At 36.4% G+C, this 18,636-nt stretch overlaps 1 protein-coding gene across 1 annotated transcript in view; it reads right to left on the reverse strand.

The window, feature by feature from the left end:
- Positions 1–15,455, reverse strand: part of LOC131957018 (complexin-like) — a 48,627-nt gene extending 33,172 nt beyond the window's left edge. The window contains exon 1 of the mRNA XM_059321714.1: positions 15,401–15,455. Within this exon, the coding sequence (XP_059177697.1) occupies positions 15,401–15,455 (55 nt within the window). The remainder of the gene's footprint in view (positions 1–15,400) is intronic.
- Positions 15,456–18,636: the final 3,181 nt, after the last annotated feature.

The raw sequence follows: 18,636 nt of genomic DNA on the forward strand, positions 1-18,636 counted from the left end.
GTTTGATGAAGATTAGAACAAGATCGCGTAGGAAATGGGAGTTCCTGCCAGAAAGGGTTCTCAGGATCCGGAATAATTCTGGAATTTATATTCACCGCGATGATTTGATGTCGCTGGTCCATATGAAGCTAGGCTTAGGATAAAAGTGCAGTTGGGCATTGTGTTGGCACTTCCTGGAACGTGTTTGGTTAACTAGTTTCCGTAGAACTCACTCTTCTGACGATTGTTTTTTTTTTTACTTGAGAATATCAAATGAGCCACACTGATTGTTCTAACGGTCGAAACACCATTTAAACTTATTGTACACGATTTTTTTTTTCATTTGCCTTAGTACAAACTCTTTTACCATAGCGTTACACAATAGCATTATAATTTAGGGAAAAAAATCGCTTAGTTTAAAGGTGTTGGATTGAAGATCTTATATTCATTACATGTGATTACATGATAAACAAAACCCACAGATTACTAGGGATATGTTGTATAAAGTATAAGACATCTTTATGTAATGTAACACCCTTTTAGCAGTAGGCTTTATGAGTTGTTTGAAATGATATTATTATTCCGGTATTGTAAAGTTGGTAAAAAATAAAGAAAAAAGGAACAGTTGACTAAAGTTAGTGAAATAAGAACAGTGTTTCTAAAATTAGATACATTGAGAACGTGGCTCTAAAATGATTTCTTTTTTAAAAATGGTTCTTATCTACGCTGAAACATTGGTGCGAGCATTGTCGTATACACCGAGTGAGTGATGTGAAGATGATCTTCAGCATTACATGCTTAATACGGAGTGCTGAAGAATGCGATTTCCTCTTTAGTCAAAAATGTCGTACATGAGCATTCTACTAGTCTTGTTACATATCAGGAATTGAACCCAGCAAGAAAAACTGACAACCCTCCCTATCCCAGCACAACACGACACCAAACCCGCAAGCGACTCAACCACAACGCGTCCACTGGCATTTTATTTTATTACAACTGAGATCTTCGATGCTCATACAATCTAGCTGGAAACAGGTGACAGAAACAAAAATAGAAATTATTTCCGGGAGTTTTTCCACACAAGACGTCGACAGCAGATGTTTGCCCTCCTAAAGATGACGTGAGATGGGGGAAAGTGGGTGGAATATTGACGTTTTAAGCTGTTTTCTTTACCACATCCTCTGTCGAACGAAAATAACTGTTTTTTTTTAAGAAGGGGTTATTATTTAATATCTATAAAATCAATAACTTGCTAGAGTTTCAAGAACAAACACGTCATTGGAACGGGAAGGGTGTGGGGAAAACACCCTACTTTAGTTTCTGTTAACGTCACTACTGAAAGTGCGAGGAAAATACACGACGCAAGCAAAAATGGCCTTCAACAGCATGTCAAAATAAGTTATAAATATATATATATATATATATATATATATATATATATATATATATATATATATATATATATATATATATATATATATATATATATATATACATATATATATATATATATATATATATATACATATATATATATACATACATATATATATATATATATATATATATATATATATATATATATACATATATATATATATATACATATATATATATATATATATATATATATATATATATACATACATATATACATATATACATATATATACATATATTTACATATATATACATATATATATATATATATATATATATATATATATATATATATATATATATATATGTATATATATATGTATATGTATATATATATATATATATATATATATATATATATATATATATATATATATATATATATATATATATATATATATATATATATAATTTCTGGCAGAGCTCCATTTCGGCAAACGGTCTTTGGAAAAATTGACCTTCGGGCAACTCACAAATTCGGGCAAGTGTCTCTTGTTGGACGAACGTCCGGTTGTCTAATTCTTCCTTAATCAAAAGCCCAAATTGTCCGATTCACTTTGTTGGGATTTGTATACATCTAGCTGCAGATTTTTTTTTTCTAAACATAACACAGTTACTTTACTGTCTGTTACTACATGCTATTTTCAATCAGTGGTTTTTTAAAAGCAAAAGACAACAACACGGTTTAACAAGAATCCAGCCATTATTTGATACCGCTCGGTCGCTTTGACTACCCTACATAAACAACACATTATTCCCAGAGCGACCATCTTCAAAGAGCTGCGCACAAAAACAAAAAAAAAAAACATCTAGTCCCAAGCCTCGAAACTACCCTCGGTCGTAATTGCACGTGCGTGACTACCTCACGCGATTCTGGTCAGAAAGTCGCCGAGCGTAAAAAATGCTAACACCCAGTTAGCAGCTGAGCTCGGAGCCGGCGACACTAGGCGATCTGTTAATGTCTGCGTGGGTTTAGTGTTGGTTGGCAGCTTTCTGCATGGGGGTTGGTACAGGGGGGGGGGGGGTCATCACGTGATACGGTACCGTGAGCTGTGAAGTACATACATCGTAGACAGCATCAAGGGTTGGATGGTAGATTTTAAAATTCTATGTTGACCAACATTCTGATTGTTGGAATCACATCATTGCTTTGCCGCACACCTATATTATGCTTCAGTTAACATCGTTTTAAAATATTCGCATTAAATATACCCTATTGACCACAGTTGACTTAAGAGACGAACTTAGATTTCTATAATTTGATGACAAAGACAAACTAATGAATACTACCAATGTAAAGTAATACCCTCGGATGAAAACTTTCCCTTCTTTCTTATCTTCCCCCACAAGATCAGTACATAGGTCCTACCCTGTATCGAACACAGACCACCCTCTCAGGTACAATACATTTATTTTCTTCTACGCAAGGTACCAGATATGCTAGGACCCTACATCGAGCTCAGGCCTCCCCTCATGAGTGAGGAACTTCTCCCCTTTACCATATCACAACGGCCACATCATAGATTAGAACACATAAATCATGAGTGATAACTTCCCCTCCACTCCACCAATCACAGGATCACCACTGCCCCTCCACACAGACCTCCCCTACCCCCCCACCAATCACAAGATCACCACCACCCCCTCCACAAAGACCTCCCCTCCCCCCACCAATCACAAGATCACCACCGCCCCTCCACACAGACCTCCCCTCCCCCACCAATCACAAGATCACCACCGCCCCTCCTCACAGACCTCCCCACATGAGTGAGACCCCCCCCTCAACTCTACCAATCACAAGATCACCACCGCCCCTCCTCACAGACCTCCCCACATGAGTGAGACCCCCCCTCAACTCTACCAATCACAAGATCACCACCGCCCCTCCACACAGACCTCCCCACACGGGACCCTCATCCCCAGCGACGACCAAATTGAATTCAATAGTTGAAATGTTTGCAGTACTCCGCCATCACGACAGGAGGGGGTAACTCTCAGATCCAAGACTATTGATTTGACTTTGGAGTTTCCCCTCGGATTCGGATCACATCAGGACGAGCCATTTACTTACCACGTCACGTAACGTCACAGGGGGGGGGGGGGGCTTGTTACAAATCAATGTCCCGGGGAGTGCGGCCATCTCTTAAAAAAATAATAATAACCCTCGACAAAGTTTTAATTACTTGGAAAAAAAACATTGCCGGCACTGGTGTTTACGTTTGTATTAATGGGAAAATAATGGCAGGGGAGATTAATGTTCGGGAAATTATTATTTCCTGTACATGTTAACATATTGTTATTCTACGTGTATTGTTTTAACGGCGTCGATTTTATTTCATACATTGGAATCTATCGGTTGTTATAATTATGTAAAACAAAAAATAATTAAACGCTAATGAGAAAATTAGTTTAAAATCTCAAACTGCCCATAGAAGCTTAAATGACATACTTGTGGAGTGGTTAGTAGAAGCATAGTAGGCACATACTTAAGGAATGTGATTATTAGGGGTATAAAGGGCACACACATGTTGAACGTGCTTATGTGCGACAAATGTACACATGTGCTTTGTCAATTAGAGTAGACACCTGTTATAAACACGTTACCAATACGACTTTCAGTATCATTACTTTGAATATTTTAGTGCATTGATTCCCTCTTCACCAAAGGATGGAGTTTCCAAAACGCCAAGAAGACACCCTGAATAAATCTATTTCATCTATTCAGCACACTACGGTGTTTCCATGTTCGTTTTTTTTTTTCTCCATCGGAGATAAAGTTGTCTAGGATCGAACGCGGGGACCAAACATTTAAATGTGATAAAAAGATATCGAGCGTGTTTGAACGGGAAAATAAATATCAATAAATTGTGAAGATGGGGATGAGACTCGGGGAGGTGGGGGGGGGGGGGGGGGGGGGTGAGACTGGGGTGACCCTAATCCTGCTGCACTCGGACGTCCCCTCCAGCCCCTCCCGTGGGGAGAGAGATCGGGTTGAGTGCCCCTCATCCCGGGCTGATGTTATAGCCGGCTGTATCAGAGATATACGTCCATGTGTGTAAGCCTCGAGACGTCTTGTCTTATCTTAGAATACGTCCAGAAGGAAACTGGGAATATGCAATGTCCGGTTGGGGTGGGGGGGGTGGGGGGGGGGAGTTCGAGGGGAAAAAACATGTCTATTTTTTAAAACAAAATCCGAGCATTTTCTCTAAGTATAAGTAAAAGATGATGTGTATTTCTCGTTTCCTACTACTCTAAAAACGCCACATTTTCCCAAGAGGTATCTAATATAGAGTTGTTTTGTCTTTGGGCATCATGTTGTTGTGAGTGTAAAATTCTAAAACCGGTCTAGTTGTATATTTTTTAATACGTGTATTCGTGTTTATTAATGCATAAAAATAGGAATAAATAATGGCCAGTCAGTTCATGTTTATGATGCCTGAACGAACAATAATAACTAACAACTTCTTGATGTATCTTGAGCTTACTACTATATAAAAATAAACAAGGTACCTGTAAGTATAATGAGATTATGCTATTCCGTGCCAACTACTAATGTAAGTAAGCACGGCTAAAGTAAGTGTAATGGGATTATGTTATACTGTACCTACTACTATGTAAGTAAACAAGGCTGATGTAAGTGTAATGAGATTAAAAACGGCCAGATCTAGAACCCCATGGCACCGTCAACATTAATTAGATACATTTCATCTCTAAAAAAAATGCTTCCATATGCAACCCCTTATCCAATTATAAATACACAAAAGTTGTTGAGTCTCAATTTTTGTTTAATATTTTGAACACAAAAAAGGCGAGTTGTATCCGCCATTATTGGATGTCATCAACTATGATATATACCAGATCTTGATTTTGTGAAAGTATGAAAGCGAGCCTTTTAAATTATAAGCATAAAGGATTGACGTATTTTCCTGAATAAACTTTCAAATTTGGCGAACATAAAAGAAAAATTAATAAGTTTTATAAAGCCATGTTTGGATAAAAGGATCGCCATGAATGTCAGCTTGTCAGATGAGTCATGTGTATGAAACATACAAACTTTTGTGAAAACAGACAGCAATATGAAACTTTTGTGACAGGGACATGAAATTCAGAAACATTTGTTAAGAGAGACATGGACATAAAGCGTACACACATGTGTTAAGAGAGACATAATAGTCAGAAAGTTTTGTTATTAAGGAAGACATAGACATTCAACTCAGAAGCACTTGTTACTGTGGGCATAAAGCACACGGGAGCCGGAAGTTTTCCCGAAAGACACTTGCCCGAAAGCCGTTTGCCCGAAGGCCGATTTGCCGAATGGACACTTGTCCATGTGCCACAAATGCCCGAATGGACACAAATTTTAATAAGTCTTTAGCTATCGTTGCCCGAATGCCACAAATGCCCTCAAGCTACTTCCCCGAAGGCCGTTTGCCCGAAAACAAAATGTTAATTTATAAGATAAGTTAGAATAACCAATAGACATTCTTAATCAATTCAAGTTTGACATTTTGATAATCAACACACTTCTAAGCATAAAAACAAATGTGTTTATTTTTTCAAATATCGGGAAAATGTCCATTCGGGCATTTGTCGCATTCGGGCAATTCTCGCATTCGGGCAAGGATAGCTAAGGGTAATAGCTTGGACTACTGATATGCATCAGTATTAATTTGAACAATATGAAAAAAAATTAGCAACAAATACATTTTACATATTAAAACAAAAACATTTGCAGTCTAAATTTTCAAAAAGAGGAGAATAAAAACATATTGACGTCAGCAACGCTTATATTTTTTTGACAAAAAAAACATCGTTCCAAGTCCCAGATGTTTGTTATTTCTAGACTACAAGTTTTGGCCATCCCTCTACTCGACGGTACTAGTTTATCATCGATTTTTTGGGGGGTTCGGGAATCAAAGGGCTGGGCGAGTAGTCGGACTTGGCGCAATGAAAGTGTGTTTAGCATTCCATCTGCAAGTCAAGTTCTGACGTCATTTCCCTTCTATCAGAGCCCGGACAAAAAATTTAAAGTACAAAATATGGCGTTTTAAAAAAGTTAAAAGATTATTTTTTTTTTCTTTTTAATGGAACACGTAAAGAAATTGTGATTTAGAAATTTGGGAGATTTTTAAATTTTTTTTTTTTATAAAACGATGATAACGGAAATTATGGTTTGAGGCGAGAGAGAAAAAAAATCGGACATAATAATAGAGAATTATTTTCCGGCACATAGACAAAAATCGATAGACATTCGAGAGGGGGGCTAGCAGTATGCCCAGTGTTGACCCGTGTCATGGAACCAGGCAAGAAGCCAGAAAGTATGGTGTATCGTATGTGTTGAGTTAACCTGGTAGCTATTCACATACATGTTTCTTTGTACTAATGTGTGTATATATATATATATATATATATATATATATATATATATATATATATATATATATATATATATATATATATTTATATATATATATCGTTACATAAATGCATACAACTGTACATAATAACACATGTTGAATATATATATATATATATATATATATATATATATATATATATATATATATATATATATATATATATATATATATATATATGTACGTAATCTACATATATAACGGAGGGAGTGTTTGAGTTTAATATGAACATGGACAGCTAGTGTTAACGTGTAAGACATATTGCTTATAATTCATATTGTCATTGTGTCATCTTTGTGACAAATACTAGTATCATTCTAACTAAAGTTGTAAAAAGAAAATTGCAGTTTATTTTAGTTGAATATAATACTCAATTTGTCAAGAAAATAATATTCAGTTTGTCAAGAATATAATATTAAGTTTGTCAAGAATATAATACTCAGTTTGTCAAGAAAATAATATTCAGTTTGTCAAGAATATAATACTCAGTTTGTCAAGAATATAATACTCAGTTTGTCAAAAATATAATACTCAGTTTGTCAAGAATATAATACTCAGTACTGGACAATGTCATCTAAAATACATTGCACCGAATACACTGTGAACGAATGGTCTTTGTTCATTTCTATAATAGGACCATTATCTACCCAGGGAAAGTATCCTCTGAATACCTTTCCTCAGATGTAAACATTTTTGTCAGTTTATCTAATCGAATCTCAAAATTCTTTATCCCCCTTTTTTTTTCTCTACATTCATCAAACATTTCTAAAAATAGCCCCCCCCCCCCCTAGCCTGTTGATAGCACCTCATTAAGGGAGGTAAGCCCTCCCAATGATAAGGCTTTGTGCGGTCAATTTTAGGCCTAAAATCGTATTTCTCTTCTCACGCAACTAATGAGCTTAGCTGGACGGGCTCAGCAAAAAAAGTCTCTGATTATGTGAGGGAGACAGAAGACGATAGCCGGGAGTACGAGTTCCTTCAGGCGGGTATAATTCTTCGTGGAATTCCCCCGAAACTTTTCTTCTCGCTTTACGACTGGCCCTCGTAAAAATGAACTCTAAAGTACAGATTGTATACAGTAAACAGCGAAGTATGTGATGTATGAGTTTGGTTTTGTCTTTTAGAAGATAGAAAAAAAAACACATATTTTTACAGGACAGCAGGTACAAAGTTAGACTTCCTTCTATTTCTTATACCAAATTATTTTTTACAAAGAACTTAAATATGCGTCAATTTTTAAGCTAATATTCACAACACAAATGACTAAACATACAATACACATATGAAATAAATAAGAATACACTTTTTTTTTTAATTATATCATTAAAATTCAAAAGAATTTACACAAGGTTGTCGCAAGAAAGAAATGTAACCATCTTGTATATTGAAACACTCAAGTGTACAAGATAACTAAGTAGGCAGGAATAGACAGAAACATGAACCGACTCGGGTGTGATAAAAACTACAACAGTGACGACCTACCCAGCTCAGGGAAGTTTAAAACCCGGAAAAACAAAAACCCACCATAGGCCCTACTTTGGGTTTGAGTTTATAGGACGTCCCTGAGTCCACCCAGCTCTGACGGGTACCTGACTCACGTTAGTGAAAACAGGCGCTTGGGGATAGTGCTGACCACATTATCCCAATGTATTGGGAGGTCAATGACACATATGAGCTCTACTTTATCCGCCCCATGTGTCTTGGGCACGAACGGGGTAGAAAAAAGATGGGGCCTACTTTTTGGGCAAAGTTGCGTTCCTTGTCCCAAATATTTGGTTAAAATCAATACAGACGGCAAGACAGTAAACAGTAAGGGTGGGATCTGATTGAAAAATAGATAAATATAATTCTCTAAAAGTACAAAGGTTAATCATTAGTGTATCGATAGTTACTTAAAGCCATCTTCGACTAACTAATGATCCTCACATAGAACTACTCATAACTAGACGAACGACCCTCACATAGAACTTCTCGCAGCTAGACTTAACTAACGACCCTCACATAGAACTACTCACAGCTAGACTAAAAACCCTCAAATAAAACTACTCAAAATTTGACAAAAAACTTCACAAAGAACTACTCACAGCTAGACTAACAACCCTCAAATAAAACTACTCACAAATAGACAAACAACCTCCACACAGAACTACTTAGACTAACTAACAACCCTCACATATAACTAATCAAGTCACCATAATCCAGCACCCAATCAACCACCCCCCCCCCCCACAGACACACACATAAGAAGACCGGCTAGTCATGACTGAGAGATGAAACCATCTGTCGTGACTTTGAGGCCACCGTCTTGTGGTTTCACGTCGAGCTAAACACATCCTAAGACTTCCCTTCTACAAAGTTACAAAATTACATTTCTGCTTCAGTTTCTCTATTACTTTTCGCCTTTTTTTCCCTCTCTTAATTTTTTTCGTTACATTTTTTTCCCTTCAATTTTTCCTTACATTTTATCTTAACTTTCCCTTTTATTTTTACTTAATTAGCACATCTATTGATGGCCCGTTACGTCCTTTCCTATTTTTTTTTTCATTTCACTGTATATATACATAGCTTAAAAACTGTTTCTCTAATATTTCCACTTCATCATCTTTCTTATTAATTCTCTCCCTTTACATATCCTGGATATGAGCGTAGCTACATTATAAAACGAGCATTAAAACCTTGAGAATAATACGCTTTTAAAGAACTAAAGAGAAGAAATAAATATACATTTCCTTAAGCTGTTGCTGACTTAGTAAATGCTTTTATTGTTTTAAAAGTACATGAAGATACTGTTTCAGACCGAACGGTTTAACAATATAGGGAAGTATTTAATTAATTAATTAATTTAAAAAAAAAAAAAACTACCAGTGGGTAATAACAATCAAAGTACAAGTTGAACTTAAGCCGATTAAACAAATTGATATTTTACAACAAGGTTTTCTAACCAATAAGCATATAGTAAAGTTTGACAAAAGTAACAGAACAATATAACAGAAAAATATATCTTTAGCATGTTACATCAAATTAATGTTTATAAACATTTCTTAGGAAATTCAAAACTATCTAAAAAAATGTATCGACGAAAACCGAATAAATTATGTAAAAAAAAAATTGCCATATCTAGATTGTACCTTAACATTTAAAAATCACCTCTTAACATAACAAAAACAAGATTCTAATGACCAACTCGAGATGTTCTCAAAAGAAAAATGCTTACCGAATGAGAAATGTCAGGCCTTTCAACCAGTACTTGCTTTCAACTGATAATTGCAACATAATCCCGGCCTGTCGACGTTTGTCATTTACAAGACATTTAATAATCATAGCGGTTATTTTCTAAGATGGCCGCGGGAGGATCAATTAACCGCTGCTTAAAAACACGACCCGGGAGATGGTGTGTCCTTTAGTATTCATAACAATTGGCTAATTTATAAACATTATTGATATGCTCTGTCTCTGTTATTTTTTGTCTCTCAATTTGTATACATACAGTTACACTTTTTTGTATTCTTACATTTAACTTCATGCAATGTTATGCTTTAGTATCAGTAAAGGTATCACAAATACATGTTGTGTATAATCACTAAGCAGCTGTTTTTATTATATTCGCCATCACTGTGCCATTTGTTTAGTCATTTAAACACAGAACAACAAAACACAATGTTTCAAAATTCCTTTTGTATATTCTCATTTTTTTTTAATTTACCAAAGAACCCCCATAGCTCTATGTAGCCTACCAATGTTGTGTTAGTAAAGAATACTATAGATCTAGCGATAATTTGGAAGATGAAGTAGAGTTAATATATTTCTTGACCTCGGCATGTGAAGAGAAGGTGTGGTCAGCTCTTTGCCCAGCCGCCTTTACTTTCCCCAACATAAGTTAGGTACCGTGTGGTCTTAGGGACGTTCTACTGACTTGGACCCGGATTCCAACCCGAGAATTTCGGATTAGCAGCCTAGCACTCTACCGCTTCGGCCACGCCATCCCATCCCAGTATTGTGTACACTAATTTAAATTTCCCCAATTATTAGGTTTCGTGTTAAATTTGTTTTCCGCAATCGATTCAAACAATTTACAAATTTTAAAAGCAATCAAGTAGCGGTCAGAGTAAACAAAAACCATTTTTTTTCTAACCCCCCCTCTCCCAAGTAAGGTAAACTCAAAAGACTTAAATAAAGTCACCCATTGGATAACAGAGACTTATTTTAAAGGGTTGATCTCGTTATAAAACATGATTTAAGTTTTAAATCAATCGATACATTGATAATAAAAAAAAATTGAAACACCTCATCTCCATTAAACAATCAATTGATTCATGTAAAGTTCGAGTACATGGTACATTGACAATAAAATATGCAAAAAAAAAAACATTTTAAAAACGTACACAATCAGAATCTATAAGAAAAAAAAGTGACTTCTCAATTCGCATTTCGCACACGGAACATTTACAAAAAAAAAAAAAAAAATAAGCAAAAGTATTTTAAAAGCATACAAAATAGGAATTTATACGATACAATAAAAGTGACTGCTCCTTTTGCATTTCGCACATGCAACATATACAACAAAATAAGCTAAAGTATTTTAAAAGCATACAAAATCGGAATCTATAAGATAAAAAAAAAATGTCATTTCTCATTCCACATTCAGGTCAAAGACACGCATGTTTTATCACGCAAGTTTGAAAAAAAAAAAACAGACGGGTAAGAAGACGATGGTGCGGACGTCTATAACTCTTCATTACTCATCATGTAATGCAGTATTTACATCAGTTACCACTGTTTTATCTCAGTGGTTTTATTTTTACCTAAGCTATTTTAAAGCATGTAAGGGAGACAACGTTTTTTTAGAGTAATGTTCGGAAACTGAAATCAAAATTACGTAAGTATACGACGGATGATCTAAAAAATGCACTTTAAGATCATTAGGACCGAGTGCGTTATATAAACGGCAATGTTACAGCATCATTCGTATTTTTATTTTTAAATGCCACACCTTAAATCTTGAATGTATTTAGAAAAGCAAACACTAAATCTAGTTTGATATCACGCCATATATAAGGGGTAAACTATTACAACAACTATTAATGAGTCAGACCAAATAATGGTGATTAATAAAGAAAAAAAATAAATAAAAAATCCATTGAATCATTTAATTTCACATTTGCATTTTCAGGTTTTTTTTTTTTTTTTTTTTTTTTTTTTTTATATTTAGACGTTTTGTATTAGATCTATGTATAAGTAAACCATCTTAAATGAATGAAAGTAGGCTACAAGTAAGAAAGAAATATTACTATTGTAAATCTGAATCAGTCCTCACAAGCCGGTGATGAAAACTGTAATACTAAAGCGAACACACACAACTGACGCTGTAAATTACATGCCTGAGGCAAAAAAAAAAATTAAAAAAAAAAGAAGAAAAAAAATACATCTAACAAAAATTGGCAAAGAAATAAACCGAAAACAAACATAATGCTTATAGTATCACCAACATTATATATATATATATATATATATATATATATATATATATATATATATATATATATATATATATATATATACACTTAATGCATCTCTCTCCATCTAAATCGATAAAATATAAACTGAATATTTGAGTGAGTGCAGGACTAAAATGGATTCAGGCCGTCTGTTTTGTAAATCCGATAACCGCCTAAAGTTAGCCGGCAGACCTGCGCTAACACCTCTATTGAACGAAAACGGTAAACCGGCTACCATCGATTCACCAACGGGTTGGCTTTAGGGGGGGGGGTTGTCTGAGGTTGCGTTATGCCATCCCATCCAGGGATAAACCTAAGCCATATGCTACTAAAACACCAAAGCTTAAAACGGTCGATGAACGACCGTACGCCTTTTTAAAGCTTAGGTCGGAATACAATAATACATCCAGTCATGTCACCTATTTAACACAATCCACTCTTAACTAAAAGTAACCGCAGCAGTTAGTCTTACTAAACACGAACACAACAAAAATCTCTCGCTTCTATTCAAAACATGAACTTACTTGTCAATCACGCTTCGTATTTCAATGTTACTTTTATATCAATAACCACTCGGCCGCTCAAAGATACAACAAAAAGCGGCCATCACACGGCATACAAAACAAACCAAAAAAACATCATTCCCAACCATCTGTGCCCATCTTCCTCACTTTACGAAATTCTAATCCGATTAAAAAAATTTCAAACTTAAAAAAAAAATTCAAAAAAATTTGCTCCGCTTTTTCTTTTACACTGAAGTTTAACCGCGACGTTTTGTGTAGACTTAATCCTACTTAGGGTCTTTACGTTCACTAAAGGAATTCACCCCCCCCCCCCCTCTTTTCCTTAACGTTTATCAAAAGAACCTATCCTCCATTAAAAAAAAAAAAAACGATTCACTAAACGACCAGGTTTAAGCTCGTGGACCCATAGATGGATCAGACATGATTTGTCGTTTGATGGATGTTTTCAAACAGCCACACTCGCAAAAGATTAGAACATTCGATTGAACAAACGGGCGAGTACGTGTCTGGTTTTACACGCCGGAGACTTGCACACAATAGCTAGCACACAATCTGGTTAGCCACTTTATAAAAAAAAAAAAATTAGTTGATAACACGTTAGAGAGATTTTCAACCATTTTAAACTGAAAATAATTACACTGCGGTGAACTGGCTAAATCAATAAACAATTATTAGACTAAAATAGAACTTATTTACACACAATTTTTTTTTCGCAATCTAACACCAACACTTTGAAGGGAGCTCAATATTAACAGGGAAGAAAAATCTATGATGGTAGACACCCTATGGCCCGAGGCAAGAATCTATGATGGTAGACACCCTATGGCCCGAGGCAAGAATCTATGAGACACCCTATGGCCCGAGGGAAGAATCTATGATAGTAAACACCCTATAACCCGAGGCATTAATCTATGAGACACCCTATGGCCCGAGGGAAGAATCTATGATAGTAAACACCCTATAACCCGAGGCATTAATCTATGAGACACCCTATGACCCGAGGCAAGAATCTATGATGGTAGACGAGGCAAGAATCTATGATGGTAGACACCCTATGACCCGAGGCAAGAATCTATGATGGTAGACACCCTATGACCCGAGGCGAGAATCTATGATGGTAGACACCCTATGACCCGAGGCAAGAATCTATGATGGTAGACACCCTATGACCCGAGGCGAGAATCTATGATGGTAGACACCCTATGACCCGAGGCAAGAATCTATGATGGTAGACACCCTATGACCCGAGGCAAGAATCTATGATGGTAGACACCCTATGACCCGAGGCAAGAATCTATGATGGTAGACACCCTATGACCCGAGGCGAGAATCTATGATGGTAGACACCATATGACCCGAGCAAGACCACCAAATAATCGAACACGGACTCAGCACAGCGTAACTCACTAAGTTCCCGTCATGGATGAGTTTACACCAGCAACCCACGGCTGAAATGGTTTCAACCGATCAGCTAATCGAGCGTGGAGATTTGCCATTATAACCGCATTACTCATTCGATAGTTGGCCTGGTATAATACACGTATAACACATTCGATTGCTGGTGTGCTATTATAACAGTATAACTCATTCGATAGTTGGTGTGCTATTATAATAGTATAACTCATTCGATAGCATATCTGTCGTTATAACCGGATAACGCATTCGATCGTTGTCTGCCATAATAACCGCATACCTCATGTAATAGTTGGTCTGCCATTATAACCGTATAACGCGTTCGATAGTTGGTCTACTATTATAAATAATGTATAAAATATAGTAGATCTGTCGGTATCAGGGCAAAACTCATTCGATCGCAGATCTGTCTTTATAACCGTATAACTAATGTGATAGTTAGTCTGTCATTATAACAGCATAACACATTGAATAATACATATGCCATTACAACTGTGTCACATATTCGATACAAGACCTTAGAAATCAAGCGTGAGTTCATTCAAAAGTAGGTGTGCCATCATAAACTAATTCAACAGTTTTGAACAGTTTTCGCAAGAAGAGAAAAAATAAATGTGATTGAGATAGTCGAAATGGTTGAAAACCATTTATCATTACAAGGTATGTCGAAAGAGGCGCTTTTAGGGAGAAGCTGGGGGTATAAACCTCCTTCTAAATAACAAATCTACTGCATATTTATACTTCGGGATCTTTTAAACGAAATTACCCGGTTTTATGCTTCTTACTATATACTCGCATAACTATGACAGGCTATCGGAAGGTATGGGGAGGCTTAGTCCCTCCCCCCCTCCCTCCTAGATTTGTATTTGGATATATATCTACTACCCTTCCGTCCTTAAAAAAAAATAAACAAAAGACAACAACGAAAAGCTAAATTAGCTGTTGTTTTTTGAAAATTAGAATTTGAGTATGGTGATTGTAATGCCTTAACGTAGGGAGAAGTTTAGCCGCATGTGGTTGGATAGCTGTAAGCGCTTATTTCAATAAGTACTTTAGTGGAACGCCTAACCCAACAGTACCAACACTTTGTTACACAAACACACACACACACATGAAAGAAAATACAACTCACCTTTGACTGACGACAGCTTATCACCCACAACTTGCTTAGCTATGAATGCTGCCATTGTTTAGAATACTCCGAATCAGTCCTGGAAACAACAAACAAAATCCCACAACAAATATCCTAAGTCCAGCACCACCAACGAATCAAGTCTAGTGAGGTTCTATAAAAACCCTCAACGATCCCGTCAGAGAAAAAAGAACAAAAAAATTATCCTCCGATGCCGATAAAACCAGAGAGCACACAGAAATAACAATAATCTGGATGGGGATCCTGAAGACGTATTTCCGGTTCCTCCCCAGTCAGCTGTTGAAGCGAGATGACTTACAGCGCAGTTATCGTTTCAAGCCGATCGAGTACCCACAGAATGGCAGGTGGGTGAACGGCAGGAGGGGCGATTGTACCGGTTGGAGGGGCGACTGTACCGGTTGGATGAGAGACTGTACCGGTTGGATGGAAGACTGTACCAAGGACGGCACGGGCGATCTATGGAGCGCGAATCGCATTGATCCCAAGTACCTGAAAAAGAAGAGAGAAAAAAAAAACATAAGCCAAATTATACATTATTAAGTACAATCTATATGCTACTCTCTTTACCTACAAATAACAACGAATCAAATCTGACATTACAATTTTTTTTTCTAAAGACAACCTAGACCGTATAATATATACTTTCACAAACTTCTATTTATATTATAGTTAATATCCCCACGAACATACACGTCTCTGTTACATTAAGCCATACACTGTATGTGAAGTTTGCTTGAAAAAAAAGCCAACGCTTAGTGATGACGGAACTTTTGTAAAGTACACCATATGGCTCGACCATACGGAGAAGTCCACGAAACTCCCCCTACCCCCTTCCTCACACACAAAAACGACATTACGGCGTATTGCATTAGCCCAACTCCTACGGGCTGTATCGACCAGTCACGGAGAATCACGAGCGTTCACGGAGAAAATCTCGGATCAAACGCGAACAGATTGTTGGCAAAACGCTGAGAGGTGTGCTCAAACCTTCGGGTCAATCGAATAGTCTATGTTGGTGGCGGGTAGTTAAGGTGGTGGGGGGTCGTGGTCTGGACCTGTTTGTCTAGAAAATCGAGAGAGGGAGGGGGTAGCGACCCACAAGCTGCTTGCGTGATTTAACTAATGGGGCTGCTAGGTAAGGATGGGGGAGGTAGGTGGATGATGAGATGAGTTTGGACTTGTATGATATAGTGTGACGAAGTGGATTTTCAGAAATAGCGAGTTCGACTTTAAGAGAAATTTTAAAGTAATTTTTAAAGTTACTTTTAAAGAAATCTTAGTGCACATTTATCATTTATAAAAGACGTTTTCTTTTTTTTAACAAATCTTAATAAAATCGAATAGGTTGGAAGACTCACGTAGGACGTCATTTTATACGTTAAACAATTTCTGACAATGTCGGGAGGAGAGGGATGTTTTCTTAAAAAAACAAATTAAAAAAAAAAAAAACGACTTACGTCGTTTATGGACTTTGTGGGGTTGGGGAAATTTTAAATAAAAGCAAATGTGTCATTTTTCACCTGGATATAACGACTGCTAACCAAAAAGTCTCCAGTTAGGATCCGTGGAATCGTAGTACGTCCCAGAGTCCCCCAACTCTGATAGGTACCTGACTTAAGGAAAGCAAAAGCGACTGGGCATAGTGCTGACCACACAATCACTTATACGCTGATGTTACATAAATATGTGAACACTACTTCACCTACTCCGTGAGCCGACAGGTTCGAAAGGGAACTTTACTTTCCTATATCTGAAGGTGAAACCTAAATATTAACTTTCGTGAAAGCGTACGGCAAGTGGAACAGTTGAAGAAACTTCTCACAACGTACACGGATGAAATTATTGTATAGTTATAGATCTGTTTGTTTCGGTAAAAAAAACATTTCAAGCTCGAAAATCAATAAACACAGAAACACCATCCAATTGTTTGTCAAAACTCAACACACAATATGTAACTTTATCTCATTTCGTCTTCGCCTGAATTTAAATTGAATTGAAATTTAACCTTTACGTTAAAAAAAAGTAAATCAGAATGTCAATAATGTTTTCATCATTTCCAGTTCGCGCCTCAAACACATGGGGCGGATGAAGTAGAGTTTATCTGCTTCAGAGACCTCGGTATGTGAAGGGATAGTGTGGTCAGCACTATTCCCAGCCGCCTTTGTTTACCTAATGTAAGTTAAGTACACGTTAGAGCTGGGTGGACTCAGGGACGTTTCACTCATTTGAATCCGGATTCCAACTCGAGACTCTCGGGTTAGCAGTCTAACTCTCTACCACTAGGCCACGTCGTCCCATAACAAAATCTTATAAGAGGATGATTCATTCAATGACAATCTCGAACTTGCATGGGAAAAGATTTAATAATCTGTGAGAACGCGTCAACAACCAATTAATTATTAAATTAAGTTAAGACAATGCATCTGATTAAACAATAATCAAGCAACAAAAAAAAAAAGACTAGTACCACAACCATATTATTACAACGTTAAACATATAGGCGATATTGCTATCACCACATACACTAAATTATGACCAAACTTAATAGATTTCATGCACACGCAGGAAAACGTAGTTGATTATAACAAAAAAAAAAATAAATAACTCAGCAACGAGCGGACCTAATGTTACATTTCTTTATTAATCACAGAGAGAAGTATTGCTTTTCATTTGATCAGGCCCACGAATCAATACGTCATGAGTATGTGTGCACATGGCCTGCTCACTCGTGTATTATGCCCCCTCATTGAAAGAGGATAAAAAAATATTCTATACTCAACTATGGGGCTGAATGTGGCTAATTATATTTTTTTGTGTGGAGAGTTTCTTTCAAGAGTTATATGCTAGGGGTTACGTGAGTGTCCATACTGACGTCACTAGTGAAATGAACGTGTGTTTAGTATGACATGTGTTGTATGTTTGACAGTGATGTCACATATACTATGGGAGTCCTTGAATGTGAATTTGATTATAGAATAGTAATGGGACAGATGTCAAGAAGTCTCAAGTTATGGGATCATAAACTAACACAACACTGGCTTGTGGGAAATCGAATAGGATAGGAATAGAATTGATCAAAGGGCCTTACAATACCACTATTTAATGTTAATATATATATATATATATATATATATATATATATATATATATATATATGAACTTTTGGTGTAAAGAAAAAAAAAGATCTTTATCTACCGACATGGTTAAGTATAAAT

The sequence above is a fragment of the Physella acuta genome, unplaced genomic scaffold, assembly GCF_028476545.2.
Source record: "Physella acuta isolate Inbredline_101_S28 unplaced genomic scaffold, ASM2847654v3 ptg001196l, whole genome shotgun sequence".
NCBI classification, from domain to species: domain Eukaryota; kingdom Metazoa; phylum Mollusca; class Gastropoda; family Physidae; genus Physella; species Physella acuta.